The 14,937-nt window shown below is 36.1% G+C and overlaps 1 protein-coding gene across 2 annotated transcripts in view; it reads right to left on the reverse strand.

Moving 5' to 3' along the window:
* NCBP1 (nuclear cap binding protein subunit 1) overlaps window positions 1-14,937 on the reverse strand; it is a 38,264-nt gene that overhangs the window by 22,492 nt on the left and 835 nt on the right. Inside the window, exons 2-8 of one of the 2 annotated variants that reach the window (XM_037004188.2) lie at window positions 8,989-9,077; window positions 8,348-8,448; window positions 6,389-6,545; window positions 4,356-4,463; window positions 3,900-4,021; window positions 2,298-2,367; window positions 1,619-1,834 (exon numbers count right to left, since the gene is read on the reverse strand). In XM_037004188.2, coding sequence (XP_036860083.1) covers window positions 1,619-1,834; window positions 2,298-2,367; window positions 3,900-4,021; window positions 4,356-4,463; window positions 6,389-6,545; window positions 8,348-8,448; window positions 8,989-9,077 — 863 coding nt within the window. Of the gene's footprint in view, window positions 1-1,618; window positions 1,835-2,297; window positions 2,368-3,899; window positions 4,022-4,355; window positions 4,464-6,388; window positions 6,546-8,318; window positions 8,449-8,988; window positions 9,078-14,937 lie in introns of both variants that reach the window. The other variant, XM_037004191.2, reaches the window with a different exon arrangement.

Genomic DNA, 14,937 nt, shown 5'->3' on the forward strand with positions numbered 1-14,937 from the left:
TGCCAGTACCAAATTGTCTTGATTACTGTGGCTTTGTAGTAGAGCTTGAAGTTGGGGAGCATAATCCCCCCAGCTTTATTCTTCCTTCTCAGAATTCTTTGGCTATTCAAGGTTTTTTGTGGCTCCATATGAATTTTAGAACGATTTTCTCTAGTTTGTTGAGGGATGCTGTTGGTATTTTGATAGGAATTGCATTGAATCTATAGATTGCTTTAGGCAGGATGGCCATTTTGATAATATTAATTCTTCCTATCCATGAGCATGGGATGTGTTTCCATTTATTGGTATCTTCTTTAATTTCTCTTAAGAGTGTCTTGTAGTTTTCAGGGTATAGGTCTTTCACTTCCTTGCTTAGGTCTATTCCTAGGTATTTTATTCTTTTTGATGCAATTGTGAATGGAATTGTTTTCCTGATGTCTCTCTCTGCTAGTTCATCATTAGTGTATAGGAATGCAACAGATTTCTGTGTATTAATTTTGTATCCTGAAACTTTGCTGAATTCAGATATTAGATCTAGTAGTTTTGGAGTGGATTCTTTTAGGATTTTTTATGTACAATATCATATCATCTGCAAACAGGGACAGTTTAACTTCTTCCTTGCCAATCTGGATGCCTTTTATTTCTTTGTTTTGTCTGATTGCCGTGGCTAGGACCTCCAGTACTAGGTTAAATAGAAGTGGGGAGAGTGGGCATCCTTGTCTTGTTCCCAATCTTAAAGGAAAAGCTTTCAGCTTCTCGCTGTTAAGTATAATGTTAGCTGTGGGTTTATCATATATGGCCTTTATTATGTTGAGGTACTTGCCCTCTATACCCATTTTGTTGAGAGTTTTTATCATGAATGTATGTTGAATTTTGTCAAATGCTTTTTCTGCATCTATGGAGATGATCATGTGGTTTTTGTCCTTCTATTTGTTGATGTGGTGGATAGTGTTGATGGATTTTCAAATCCATCCTTGGATTGTTGTACCATCCTTGCATCCCTGGCATAAATCCAACTTGATCATGATGGATGATCTTTTTGATGTATTTTTCAATTCGGTTTGCTAGTATTTTGTTGAGTATTTTTGCATGTATGTTCATCAGGGATATTTGTCTGTAATTTTCTTTTTTTGTGGTGTCTTTGCCTGGTTTTGTATTAGAGTGATGCTGGCCTCATAGAATGAGTTTGGAAGTATTTCCTCTTCTACTCTTTGGTAAACTTTAAGGAGGATGGGTATTAGGGCTTCACTAAATGTTTGATAAAATTCAGCGGTGAAGCCATCTGGTTCAGGAGTTTTGTTCTTAGATAGTTTTTTGATTACCGATTCAATTTCATTGCTGGTAATCGGTCTGTTCAGATATTCTGTTTCTTCCTTGGTCAGCCTTGGAAGGTTGTATTTTTCTAGAAAGTTGTCCATTTCTTCTAGGTTATCGCGAATCTACTCTCTTAAATTGCCCACTGTGCTCTGAATCTATTTACATGTGCTAAATATAATTTCTTGCACAATGAGTTTATACCATTCACTGAATTAAACTGTAAATGCCATAGCCATCTACCTCTTAGATAATAAACAATTCAGAATTAAAATGTATTACAGACATAATTCAACAAGATTAAATCGCTCAGTTGGTCACAAACCTCGGGGTCATCTGTGTAATCAAACATTCTAAAAATGACCCTTGGCATTGGGTATACTGAATCTTCAGTGTGAGGAGGTGGTGTAAACGGAGGCAGATTGTGCTGCAGTGCTTCACAAAGGATGCTGTCAAAGGCAAGATAAGGTCTTAGGATGTGCCGTTCCTGCCAGCGATCCTTTTTCAATTTCTGAATCTGGGCCCACAGGCAATCTAAATACTAAAGACAGATTAATTGTTAGTTAATATACATTTGGAGGCTAAAAGAAATGCTTTGACTAGATAGACCCCAAAATCACTACCTTATAAAATACAGGATACAAAATTAAGATAATTTACAATTATATATAGTACAAAGGAATGGCCCTAAGTTTTTGCCTTTGTTTTAATTACTTTATAAAGTCTATCTGTCTGGGGCTTTTACCTCTTATATTTTTAAACTGGGAATTTAAATAAAAATTATGTCAACTCTATGATATCTGGAATCCCACAAAGCAGGGAATGTTTCAATTACATTCTAACATTTATTAAAAATCCTACATATGCAGGGGAACATGAGGAACTGGACCCCTGAAAAGAAATATGGAAACCTAGCTAAGGAATAAAATGGGATGATCTGAATAATAAGTCACAGAGGTAAGAGCTGACAGTGCTTGTATGACAAGAGACAGACATCAATTTACCTCTTCCTGTGGATGTGGTTTCTCAGCAGTCCATACTTGTAACATAGGCACATGAGTCTTTTGGCGTCTTCTAAAGATCAAAATGAAAATCTACATTTAGGTTTCTTAAAATGTGAAAAATGTTCAGTTGCTTTCATAATTACTAAATTGCAAATTAATGCAGTGAAATAACACCTTTATCTATCAGACTTGGCAGACTACAAATTTTTTTATGATATACTACATTGCCCAAATGTGGGCAATATGCAGTTTCAAACACTGTTGGCAGAGGGTTTTTTGATATAAGCTCTTTAGAAGATTTGGAAGAGTATAATCTTTTTGGAAGGCAATTTGACTAAATCTATGAAGATTAAAATTGTTAAGACACTTCAACTCAGAAATACCATTTCTAAGAACTCTACCCCCTCAAATACAGTTTGCACTGTACACAATGACATATGTTCAAGGATATATGCTGAAACATTGTTTATAATAGCAAAAGACTAGTAATAACCTAAATGTCTGCTAACAGGAGACTAGTGAAAGAAATTATGGTACAGTAGGAGAGTGTAATGCCATATAGCTGTTAAAAAGAATAAGGTAGAGCTATATACTTTTATACAAAAAATCCAAATTATACCCAGGGGAAAAAAATAAGTGAAGACAGTGTGTATAATGGACTACTGTTGGTATAAAAAAGGGGAAGGACATATACTCCAATGCTAGGATACTCACACTCTTGATTTTTAGTCTTTCACAAACATCTGCATTTTTAAAAACCTGTTCAACTTTTCAGAACTATAAAAAACATTTAAAAAGCCTATCATGAAAAAGCAGATTTTTGTCTTTAGACTTTTTAGCTCTATTCCAACTAAGCAGATATTAACAATATCCAAAAAAGAACCTATTAATAGAAAATGAAACTTATTAACACAATTAATCATTCTGAAAAAATGTAATTGGACACAAAACCACTACCATACTGCTAGCTAATTAAGCCAACTTTACAAACAAAGCCTACTGTTAATGTAATATCTAATAAGATAAACCAAGCTTTCACACTGGCTTGGAAGAAATGGATAATGGGAAGATAAGGCACTATTTTTATTAAAATGTGCCATATTACTCAAGAAGTATGGGCTGGGAAGATAAAGGATCACTGTTTTAAGGATTTGTTTTAGGATTAACTTACATGAAACAAATATACATGCTAGGGCACTGGTTTTCCACCTGTGGAATATATTAATAATACAGATATCCAGCACTCTTATCTCAAATACTGTGGTTCACTCGGTTTGGGGCTGGACCATGTTTAAGTACCACAAGTGATTCTTATGCACATTAATTTTGAGAACTATTGTGGTAGGATGTTTTATGCCTTTGCAAACATGTATAAAAGCAGCTTAAAAGAAGCTATGTAACCAATTCCTTTCCACCAGGCCTCAATAAGTTAAAACAGTAGAGGGATGAGATTACCTAAAGAAAGTCTTAGGAAAGTTACAGCTTATTTTTGAGAAATGAAACTCAAATGGTATTACTAACAGATAGTGATAGCATAAACGTGATACAGCCTAAGATTTCCTTTACCTAAACAACACAGAGAACTATGAGCTGTGCCCTTACTTAAGATAGCTTTCAGTGTTGGTAAAGATACGGTCCATCTCTGCATCTTTCTTTTCATACAACTCCTTTCCAACCCAGGGTAAAGATGACAGAAATGCATACACGTACCAATCCTGCCGCACCTAAAGAATTTTTAAAAAGGTAAACTTAAAATATGTGCTAGTTAACTTTCATTCATATCATATTTATTATGGAATAAAATCCTATGGAAGCCATTTAATAGGGCTTAAGACATCTGGCTCATTCACAGCATATCTAGATTATAATAGTTTTGATCAGAATCATTCAAATATACAGATGTCCTGGGAACCCTCCAGTATGCCATTTAACTTTTATTCATTAAGCATTTACAGTGTGATAATCTGCTGTTATCTTTTGGGTTTTATTACTGAAGAGATACCAGTGAAGAATTCCTGATACTATGTGGACAATATTCACCATAAGGGGTTTTCTTACCTGAGGCACATCTTCTTCCTGAGTTACACTTACAAAATTTTCAAACATAGCAACCATTGATGGGGCAGCAATGACATGACAATTCACAAGATCAGATAAAAAACGGACCTGTTAGGGAAAACAATTTCTATTAAATCTAAATAGCCTTTAAAATAATTACAAAATAAGCCATCTTGTAATGGTTGAAACAATCATAGGTCTGAAAAAAATCACAGTGCAAGGGCCAAATCTAGCCTCCTGTCCATTTTTTTTGTACAACCTACAAACTAAGAATGGTTTTTAGATATTCAATGATTGAAAAAACCCAAAGAGTATTTTATGATTCAAATTTTATGATATTAAATTCCAGTGTCCACAAATAAATCTTTACTGAACACAGACACACACATTTGTTTACACACTGTCTATGGCTACTTTTGTGCCACATCAGCAGAGCTGAGTAGTTGTGACAGAGACTGCATGAAGTACAGGGAATCTCTACATTTGTAGGTTTCCATTCAATGCTAAGCTAAGAACCTAGACTCTAACTTTAACCTATAATCTTCTTTTCTGTTTGGCTTAAAAAAATTTTCACTGGCCTATAGAAATGGAAATTTCTGAACAGATATTTATTGGGTTGCACTTTGTGTGCCCCTGCTAAGCACTATGAAAGCCCTTGTCATATGGGAGCTCATAGTCTAGTGGGAGAAGCTCAACCCAAAGTACTCCACAAGGAGAGCCTTCTAGCAGAGGGGTTCAAAAACAGGATCTACAAGTCATTTTGATATAACTGGAGGATATATGGGAGGAAGGACAGAGAAACAGATTGGGGTAACCATGAAACCTCAGGCAAAGAAATCTGGACTCACCTGGACTCAATCTTATAGCCTGATTTTTTTTGTGTATGTGTACTCAATAAAAAAGAATATGATCATGTATCTCCAACACATGTATTTTTTAAAAAAATGTACACTGGCCTACTGTCAATCTATGTATTGTGTATTAGTTAAGTTGAATTCCATTTCCATTTAAGAAAAATTAGAGTTCTGGTATTTATTTTCTGCAACCCAATGAATCATCCTGTGTACCCAAGCTTTTAAGACTATCCACTGTAGACAGTGAGAAGGAATTGAGGTTTTTAACTATAACCAACATGAGCAGAGCTAGTATAGGAAGACCACTCTGGTGCCACTGTAGAACATAAAGTGAAAGGAAGAGAATCTGGATACAAAAAGATCAGTTAAGAGGCTATTTTAAGATGCTGAGGAAGAAGGTGTGAACTTTGCAAGAGGCCCTGAAAACAAGGGATAGATAGAAGAGAAATTTAGGAGGTAGACTGATAGGGCTTGGGGACTGCTTACAGTATGAGTGGGCAAAGGGAAGAAAAAAATCAGTGCTCAGGTTCCTAGGTGGGTTAGCCAGTAGCCAACAGCCACTGTGGGTGGATTGGTGAGAGGACAGAAGGAAAGGATGTATGAATAATTCATTATGTTGGGACTTCCAGGCAGGATACCTTAGGGCTATCCAGGTAGTGTTTGGAAGATAGGTCTGGAGTTCAGAAGAAAGGTTGAAGGAGGAGATAAAGATTATTGATTTTGGGGAAAAGGGTCATCAAAATAAAGATGGTTTATCAAGTTATGAGACAGGAAGAGAATGCGTTAGGAGAATGATTAAAGACAAGTGAAGTAAGGACAGAATCCTGGGAAACGCACAAATTTAAGAGCAAAGCAAAATGACCCAGTGAAAGGAGACTGAGGGATAGAAAGCAGATGGCAGTAGGCAGTCCTGAAAAAAGTGTTGGAGAAACCAAGAGATAAGCGGTGTAGAGAAGCAAATGCTACATGGAGGCCAGCTACGATTTAGAGTGAAAAGAACCACTGGCCTTGGTAATGAGCTCTATGGTACCTTTAATGAGAATGGCTTCAAAGAGCAACTATTGTGGTTAAGTGCAGAACCCTATTTCAAGAGAGAGGATAAATCCTTTGATTGCAGTTCACCTCTCCCCTCCATCCCAACACTAAGTCATAATAAAAAATAAAAAAATAATAACTCACCAAATATACAGCTTCATTATAATTGTTTGCTTTCAATGATTCTTTAAGTTGACGAATCATGGCTTCTACAAATTCTCCACCAAAGTTGTAATTCCTCGCATTTAGCAGTCCAACTAATGTTGTATAAATTGTCAGCTTCTCAGGTAATAGACGTGCGCTTATTTAAGAACCCAATAAACAAGAAAACCCCAAAACAATAGCATTGTTAAATTGATGAATTTTATATTATGTACATCTTTTATCATTTTATTAACTATGGAACAGGATTTCAGCTGTCTTTTTAAAACTACTTCAGAGAAGGCATAAATATTGAGAAGAGTTACAAACATAGACCCCTCAATTTTTTACTTTAACTCTAGTTAATTAATCTAAGAGTTAAAAAAGTAAAACATTTCAACTATGAAGTTATCAAACTAAAATAAATAGAACTAACACTAGACCAATTTTTCTTCCAATGTGTTTAATGAAATCAAATAGCAGTTCTATAGAAAATGGTTTGCATGGTAAAATATCTGGGAAATGCTGGGTGAACAAGTTTCTCTGATTAGAATCATTAAGAGGGAGATGCAGCATTCAGCATTTCTAAACTTAGCTAACCTAATGTCTTGGGATCAGAATTTCACTTTGAGAAACACTATTTGATTTACTTACAAAAGATTAAAACTAAAACCCAATTTCAACTAAGTTTCTGTTAGTTAAATTGTTGAATTTTTAACATGGTATTCTGATAATACTAGGATTTCTTTACATCCCAGTTTGCTTATTTCATGTGTGCTAATTTTCATCAGTTATTTGAGAAATAGGGAAGAGGATTACAGAAATAAACCTTTGGAAAAAGCAAGTGTTGCTTCCTAATTTAGGCATTCTTTAGAAATTAACTCAAAAAGAAAAGCAAACAGGATAGGAATTCGATCATTCAGATTCTTTTCACTTTTTGTGTTTTCCCAAGGTACCTAACAGAGTGTTGGGGACAATTAAAGTTTCAGAAAAATGCTTGCACTGCTGGTAAACACCACCATTCCCAAACCATGGCTTCCACCAGAGTTTAAGCATAAATCTCCATTCTAATAAATGCTTTTACAACAGAAGTCATAACTATAGCAAAATGATTTTTCTTAGTAGTTTCTTAGGTAAGGACATGTCTTCCTGAATATGAACTGGATTCCTCTTAAAAATTAGGAACCAAATTAGTTGCATCTTATGAGAGGTTAAAAGAAAATCTACTGGTAGTTTTAATTTGGTGTAAAAACATTGTTTTAAAATAAATGACAATTTAAAAGTCACTTTCACCATTTAAAAATTAACTCATTGGTAATTTATAATTTCATGTAAAGTACAAAGACCCCTTTAACCATAAGTCATAGCTACTTCTGTTACAAGGCATGCACTTCAGTGATTTATGTCTACTTGAGAAATGAGAAAATCTGGATTGCTAATTCCACTACTGGAAGAAACTGTTTCATGATTTCACCTAAGGCTTTTCCCACTTTAATTTCCTCACAAATTAAATGCTGATACTTGTTCTAGCTAACCTAACTCAGAGAAAGATTATGCCTATTATTAGCTTCAACTGCTTCTTCAATCTTCTAAGGGCTATTAGTCAAGTGACCAGTTCTCAAATTTGTTTGATACTGATTAAAAATAGAAATTAAACTCTACTTTACGTATTTAAATGTGCCCTTAATCTCTGCATGTTTAAGTGTCTACTTTCTCACTTAAACACAATCAACTCAAACAATTCTAAGGTTCTAATAAAGCATAAGGAAAACGCTCAATTGTAGTCCAATTTATCTCTAAAAAAAGAGTTCATCAAAGGGTCATCATTTCTCTTCTACAGATTTTTTGGTAGAAGGAAGCTGATGAAATATGGAACATAAAAATATCTTTTGAACATTTCCAAAGCATTTAAGAGTAGATAATACATTATCACCTGGATTCATAAATCTTTTGCATACATACACTGTACAAAGAAGCCTTAAGATCTTGCTCTTGTAGTTAGGAAGATCAGCTTCCAAAACCCCAGCCAAGCCTTCTAGGTTACTCTCCAAAGAGCAAGCACTCTGTAGAGGACAGCATATTAAATCTCTGTCAAGTACTCAGCAATTATGAATTAAAACCATCTAGGTAGTTAAAAAAAAAATAAGTTAAAGTCTTATACACAAAACACACTATGACAGGTTTAGTATAAATCAATTCAGATATTGTTCTTTAGAAATCCATGAAAAGATAATGAATGAAAATTTAAAAATAAGCAGAATGGAATTTTAAGAACAAGCAGTCTAAAATAGCAGAGTCTTAGAAATGGGGTCTATTCTCTCTAATTCATTCACTATAACTGCGCAAATTACCTCAGACATCCAGGACTTGTTTGGTAATTCCCTAAGGTCTCTTCTTAGATTCACATTCTATGAAAATTATTAAAAACATTTAACTCTAAATTATCTGCATCCCAACAGTTTTAATATGCATTTACTTTGGGATACAGACACATGGCAATATAAGCTTTCCCTGAAACTTAAAAGCATCAAGTTTTCAGATGCAGAATTTAATCAAGCACAGTCAACTACAATCCTAAGCCTGTCAGTCTGCTTGGTGCATACCTTTTCCCCTACTTTGCATATTAAAGATTCCAAATGATCTTCAGTTTCATTTGCATCAGAGGTCTTTCTTCTTTTGTGAGGCTGTCCCCCTATTTCAATAATGTAAAAAAATAAACATTACATGATCAATCTGTTATCACACATTTTAACTTTTTTACTGCTATTGTCTCTTTTCTACCAGCTCTACTTTTTACATGTAATAGAAGCTCTCAACTGACCCTCCATTTCTCAGACTGGGCTAGATTAACCAAGGGCATCCATATCCAGGGACACTGTAGTAACTCCAGGAGGTATTATTTCTGTTAAATTTTGTGACTATAGCCCCACAGAGCTATGTAATGCAGCAGCCCCCTTCTCTTTCTGTGGATAAGTAGGAATGTTGCCAACAACATGCTAACCACTAGCAGAACAGTCACGTTCATATACTGCTACTTGAGTAGCTTACTGATTGATACTCACTTGTTTGCTCCTAAAACCTCTTAGTGCCAGTAGTACTCATTATTCTAATGACAATTATCATGTAAACTGATCATGTAAACTGATGAAGGGTGCAAAACCAAGTTGAATGTTTTGGAAAGACCTGATTAAATGAAAAAAAAAAAAGCTTTTGTATTAGGTATGAAGAGGAAAACCTCACAAGATGGGAAAGGGAGCATAAACATTAGAATCCCTCACTACCTTTACAAGGATCTGAGCTCTTAACTCATCAATAGTTCTGGTTCTGTAGACCACACAGCACTAGGGTATAGTTTATCCCAAACAATGGATATTATAATCAGCAGACATAGTCTCAAAGAAAAGTCCCAAGCACTATATCAAAAATTGGTGGGTTAAAAGTAAATGTTTTATAACTCCTTGCTTTAATTGGTTCTTGATTCCTTACTTTAACTACTGACCCTACTATGTTAAAAAACTGTATCATTCAAAGAATTTTAGGGAAAAAAATCCTACCATCCTGAAATCATTACCAATCAGCTATCTGTCCCTTTGGTTGCTGAAGAATTCAAGTTGAATGAATCAGCCTTAAGTACTGGGCTGCCTATTGTTCAGATTCCTGCTGTTATTGATGTCTTACGATTTTGTTTACGACCTTAACACACCTGCCTTATACCCTTTTATGGAATTACATAGGTTTAATTTTTAAAATAATAGCATTAGGCATGGAATATGATGCCTTCCCTACACACAATATTTGCTAGTCTCCTAAAATAAGTCAATTTTTTGACTTCCACCAATTAGATTATTAGAACATGCATGTGGACAAAGAAGCAATAGCCTGTGTTGGGGAAATCTGTATTAATAATGAAAATCTGCAGTTGGATATAGGGTTACCCCAGAGTAAATTAGATGTAACTCCAGTCTTCTCCAGACATGTACAGCCAAAGGAAATGGACCACTTTTACAGAGTTCATAATCATTTACTTGCCCCTAGAACATTTGGCTTGACATATATGGTGATTCTCATAAAAAATAGCCGTTGGCTATTCTAAGCATGGGGTATTAAAAAAGTCTCTCAAATGATTGAAATGATCTTCGGGTGCCACTTGAACTTAAGCTAAATAAACCAATATAGTACTATCCAGATAGGATTAGACAAGTATTATAAAAAGTCGTGGTTTAGATAAAGCACTGTGTGCTTTGACTCCCAGCCCCTTAGTCATCATTACGATATGGCTTAATTAGTCCTTGAGTATAGTTTTGAACTGATAATGGCATCAAAATGTAACATGCTTACAGCGTAGCAGCTGAAATATATTCCTGGAGATATCTGCCCATATAAAGTTGAGACATGTGCACAGTGGGAACAGTGACCTTGACTCAAGGTCATCAAGTATACATCAAACCTATGTCACAGGATCTATAAAAGTTCTACCACCTAAAGGGCCAATTTTCACACAAAGGCTGTTTCCAGGATTCATTCCCTGAAAAAAAAATTTGCATATTTGATGCAATGTTTATATGAGCTGTCAGCCAAGGTATTAACATAGCCTTCTCAGGCAGTGGCTCTCAACTGGGTGAGACCCACCCCCTCCCCCAGGGGGGGCCACTTGACAATCTCTGCAGACATTTTTAGTTGTCACAACTGGCAGTTCTACTGGTATTTGGTAGTTAGAAGCCAGGGTTTCTGCTAAACATACTACATTACATAGGACAACTCCCTACAACAAATAATAATACATCCCCAAATGTCAATAATGCTGATGTGCAAAACTGTTCTAGAAAGCAGAATATAGTAATAATGTTCCTCAGAACCAGATTCCAGCAAGGTTGGAGGAATGCAGATGCTGAAAAACCAGCTGAGTTAGAGCAGTCCTGTCCCCCACCTCTCCAGTTTTTGTAGTTTTTTTAAACCTTAGCCACTGTTTCCTTCTTTCTGGCCCATCTACTTTGCCAACTCTATTCCACATCCCATCTCCACGAACATCCCTACGTTAACTATGCAGCTGGCTTGTTCCCCAATCAGTTTAGAATTATACCCCAACTTTAAACCCTTCCAGGCTTTCTTGTAAACTTGAAAAGGAGAAAATAATACTGTGGGGGGAAGTACGATTTCAGAAGGAAACTAAAAAATGTAAGTACACAGTCCTGTCTCTGAACTGCAACCCCTTTTTTTCTCTCTTCTTCCCATTTTGACTATACTGAAGGAGAAGTTTTGTTTGGAGAGTGGGAGGGAGGAAGTATTAAGAAGAGATGCCCTACTGTCACCTGATACTTGAGAGGATATGAAGTGTGTGCGGGGGGAGGGGTGGACTGGACTACAGACACAATCTGAACTCATGGACAACAATAGGTTATTGAACTCAGAAGAGAACCTGGGTGAAAGCATGAGAAAGTAGTAGCATAAAATAGTTTAAGAACTTTGGGACTTAGCTGACTGCTTTCACATACCCTCAAGGAAATGTATCAATGGTAGCTCCCAAATCGAGAACACATCTTATATTAAAATGCAATTATGCAGAAGCTTTATAATGTAAACTAAAGTTACATAGGACCACTTCACTCTGTCACCCTTGGCTAGTGTAGAAGAGAGAAGACGGTCTCTATTAAAACCCATATGAAAGGATCTTGATACATTAAAAAAAACTTTCCCCTCTAAAGTGATTCTAATTTTATATGGATACACTGTACATCTTGGTCCTTATTTAGAATCAGATATACATAAGTAAGAAAATCAAACAAGGCAGAAGGGAAAAGTACCTTGACCTTGCAGACTTAAAGCAGAGGTAACCAACACTTCTGAAAAAAACTACTCTTCCTCAGTGTTAACAAATCCCTTCACTTCTATTCATTTTATTTTTTTCTATACTTTGGTAAAAAACCAGCCACAGTCCAAAAGATAAGAACCAAATTCCAACTAGCTTAAAAGAGGCTAATATGGGGTTTTAAGATTACAGACAATCCTTAAATACTTTCTTAAAAGAATATAGTGTACTGAACAGTTAATTACATATGTATATCCTATAAGTGAAAAGCTTCAAAGACATTCTTAAAGAGATTCTAATTAATAAGTCCGATTTAGCACTAGACCAGTATTCATAAACATTCATTTCCATTTAAGACTTCCCTTTCCTTGTCTATAAATTGACGTCTCAGTGGATTTCATTGGAATAGTCCCCTACTTGTCCCTCTAGATACTGGATACTCCAGCCCGAACAGAGAGATCGAATTTAAAAATCGCCCTTTGTGAGCTGATCCTTTGCTACCTCTCTGATCATATCTCCTGCAACTCTCCCCCTCACTCACACTGCTCCAGCAACACTGGCCTCCTTGCTGTTCTGTGAACAGGACAGGAATGCTCTTGCCTTAAGGCCTTGACACGCAGCATTCCCTTTGCTTAGACCACTGCTTCTCCCCATATAGCCATATGCGCACTCCCTTACCTCCTCCTGCAGATTAGACACCATTCCCGGTGAGGCCTTCCCTAACCAATCTGTGTAAAACAGCAACTCCTCCCATAGCAGTCGCTACTGCCTTTACCCAGTTTTCTTTTTCCATGGCACTTACCACCATATGACACACTATGTTTTACTTATTTTTGTCTGTGAAAGGGAGTCTCTGTCTTTATTTTGTCCACTGCTGTACTGGATGAACAGCGTCTAGCACTCAAATACTTGCTGAATATATATTCTATCTAGTCAAGCACATGGAAAGTCATGGCAGTCAGTGGTGGATCACTGACAAGGATCCAGAAATGCTCAGATGCATCTGAGATGTATTACAATAATAATAATTCATCCTATTTTAAAATATTTAAAATATTAAAATTATGCTTAAATTTCTAATATTTCAGACTCTTAAAAAATTAGTTTAAGATGCTTAACTGAAAGAAAACTGCCTAAAATATATGATTCATATCACTGTTTAGGGTAAACCGTAGCTGATTGTTCCCCCTTGTGGCAATTTACACAAGTTCCAGTTTTGGTGTGGTATCCAAGAGGAAGTATAAACTGCCCCTCCATTACTAAATTATTCACCATAATAAACTCTGATTAACTCTGTATTTCATTTCTTTTTGTCTGAGGGTCCTGCAGTTAAATATGACCCAAATGGACAATGATTTACTGGCCAGCTGGTATTAAAAAAAACTAACTCCCAAGAAAGTTACGCCAGCATCCCAGTAATAAAAGCAAAATTCATTTTTCTACATATTCAAATCCAATTCCCTAGGATGCCCTCTGGAAACATTTTCTCTCCCAGAGAAGAAAGAGTAAAGAAAGCTTGAAAAGCAAAGAAAATGGGCAGAACTTTCAAAGACTCAAATTCTCTGAACCTAAGCGATAACTTCAAGCATGCTACCTTTTCTTTAATCACATTCAAAACATATGAAAACTATATTTTCTGTACTCGGTATGTATCTTATACAAGTAGCCTCCCATGTTAAAACAGAAATCAAAGCATGCAGCACAGTAACACCTGCGGAATGAAGAGAACCCTGGACTTGCTTTCATTGGTGTCTCGGTACTGCTAGCTGTGTTCCATGTTAACTGCCCTGACACCCTAGACCCTTGGGTATTAGATAAGAAAGCAGGACTAGAATATCCTCTCAAGCCACGCCCTGCAGAAATCTGATGTTTCATTGTTGAAACTAAATATAAGTGATTCTATTCCTACTCCCAACTGCCCCAACATTCAAGGACAGGAAAATGTTCATGGAGAAAATTCAGTAAAATTAAATTAAATTTTGTTCCATTATTTTTTCTTATATCATTGGCATGTACCAATGTTTACCACCTCTTAGGCATCACCATGAGCCCTTCATTACATCTATTACCTCATTTGACTGTCACAAAACCAAGAAGAGGTATGTATCATAACTTCAATATTACGAACTAAGGTTTAAATAGGTGATTTAATCTGTACAAGACCGCAATGAAATGGTAGGGTCTAGCTTTGAACTTAAACCCTCTGATTCCAAAGTCTAGCCTCTTACTACTACACTACACTCTTTAAAGAACAATACATTAAAATATTAATAAAAGAATTACTGTTTCTTTTTTTGTGTGTGGATGTGTGCTCTTGGCCGATATTTGTTGCCTAAGCATCTTTTCTATTTTTAACTATTAGCAAAATTATTGTTTTTATGATGGCAACATCGTGATCCCCATGAGCATGGCCATCCAAATGAAGACAGAAACCCCGATCTAAATCTCTAATGAGTTCCTCTCCAGTTAGTTTTCCAGCCTTCTTTCTTAACGAGGGAAACAGGCTTACAGCCAGTTCAAAATTTAACATAACAATATTCATCTGTTCAGTAGTGACCTCGAGTTTAGGGTAAAAAACGGATTTCTATCCCTGCAGCTTGAAAGAAGGCAAATCAACGGATGACCCACACAGAAGCAGAGCTCTGACTGCGAGTCATCACCTCTCAGGCACGGCTTTGTTCCTCTCCTTCAGTAGTCTTCCAAGAGCCCTGTTCAGGTGCAGCCACTGGGGCTCGTGGGTCCCTGT

The sequence above is a fragment of the Manis javanica genome, chromosome 2 (genome assembly GCF_040802235.1).
Source record: "Manis javanica isolate MJ-LG chromosome 2, MJ_LKY, whole genome shotgun sequence".
Classification (NCBI taxonomy): Eukaryota; Metazoa; Chordata; class Mammalia; order Pholidota; family Manidae; genus Manis; species Manis javanica.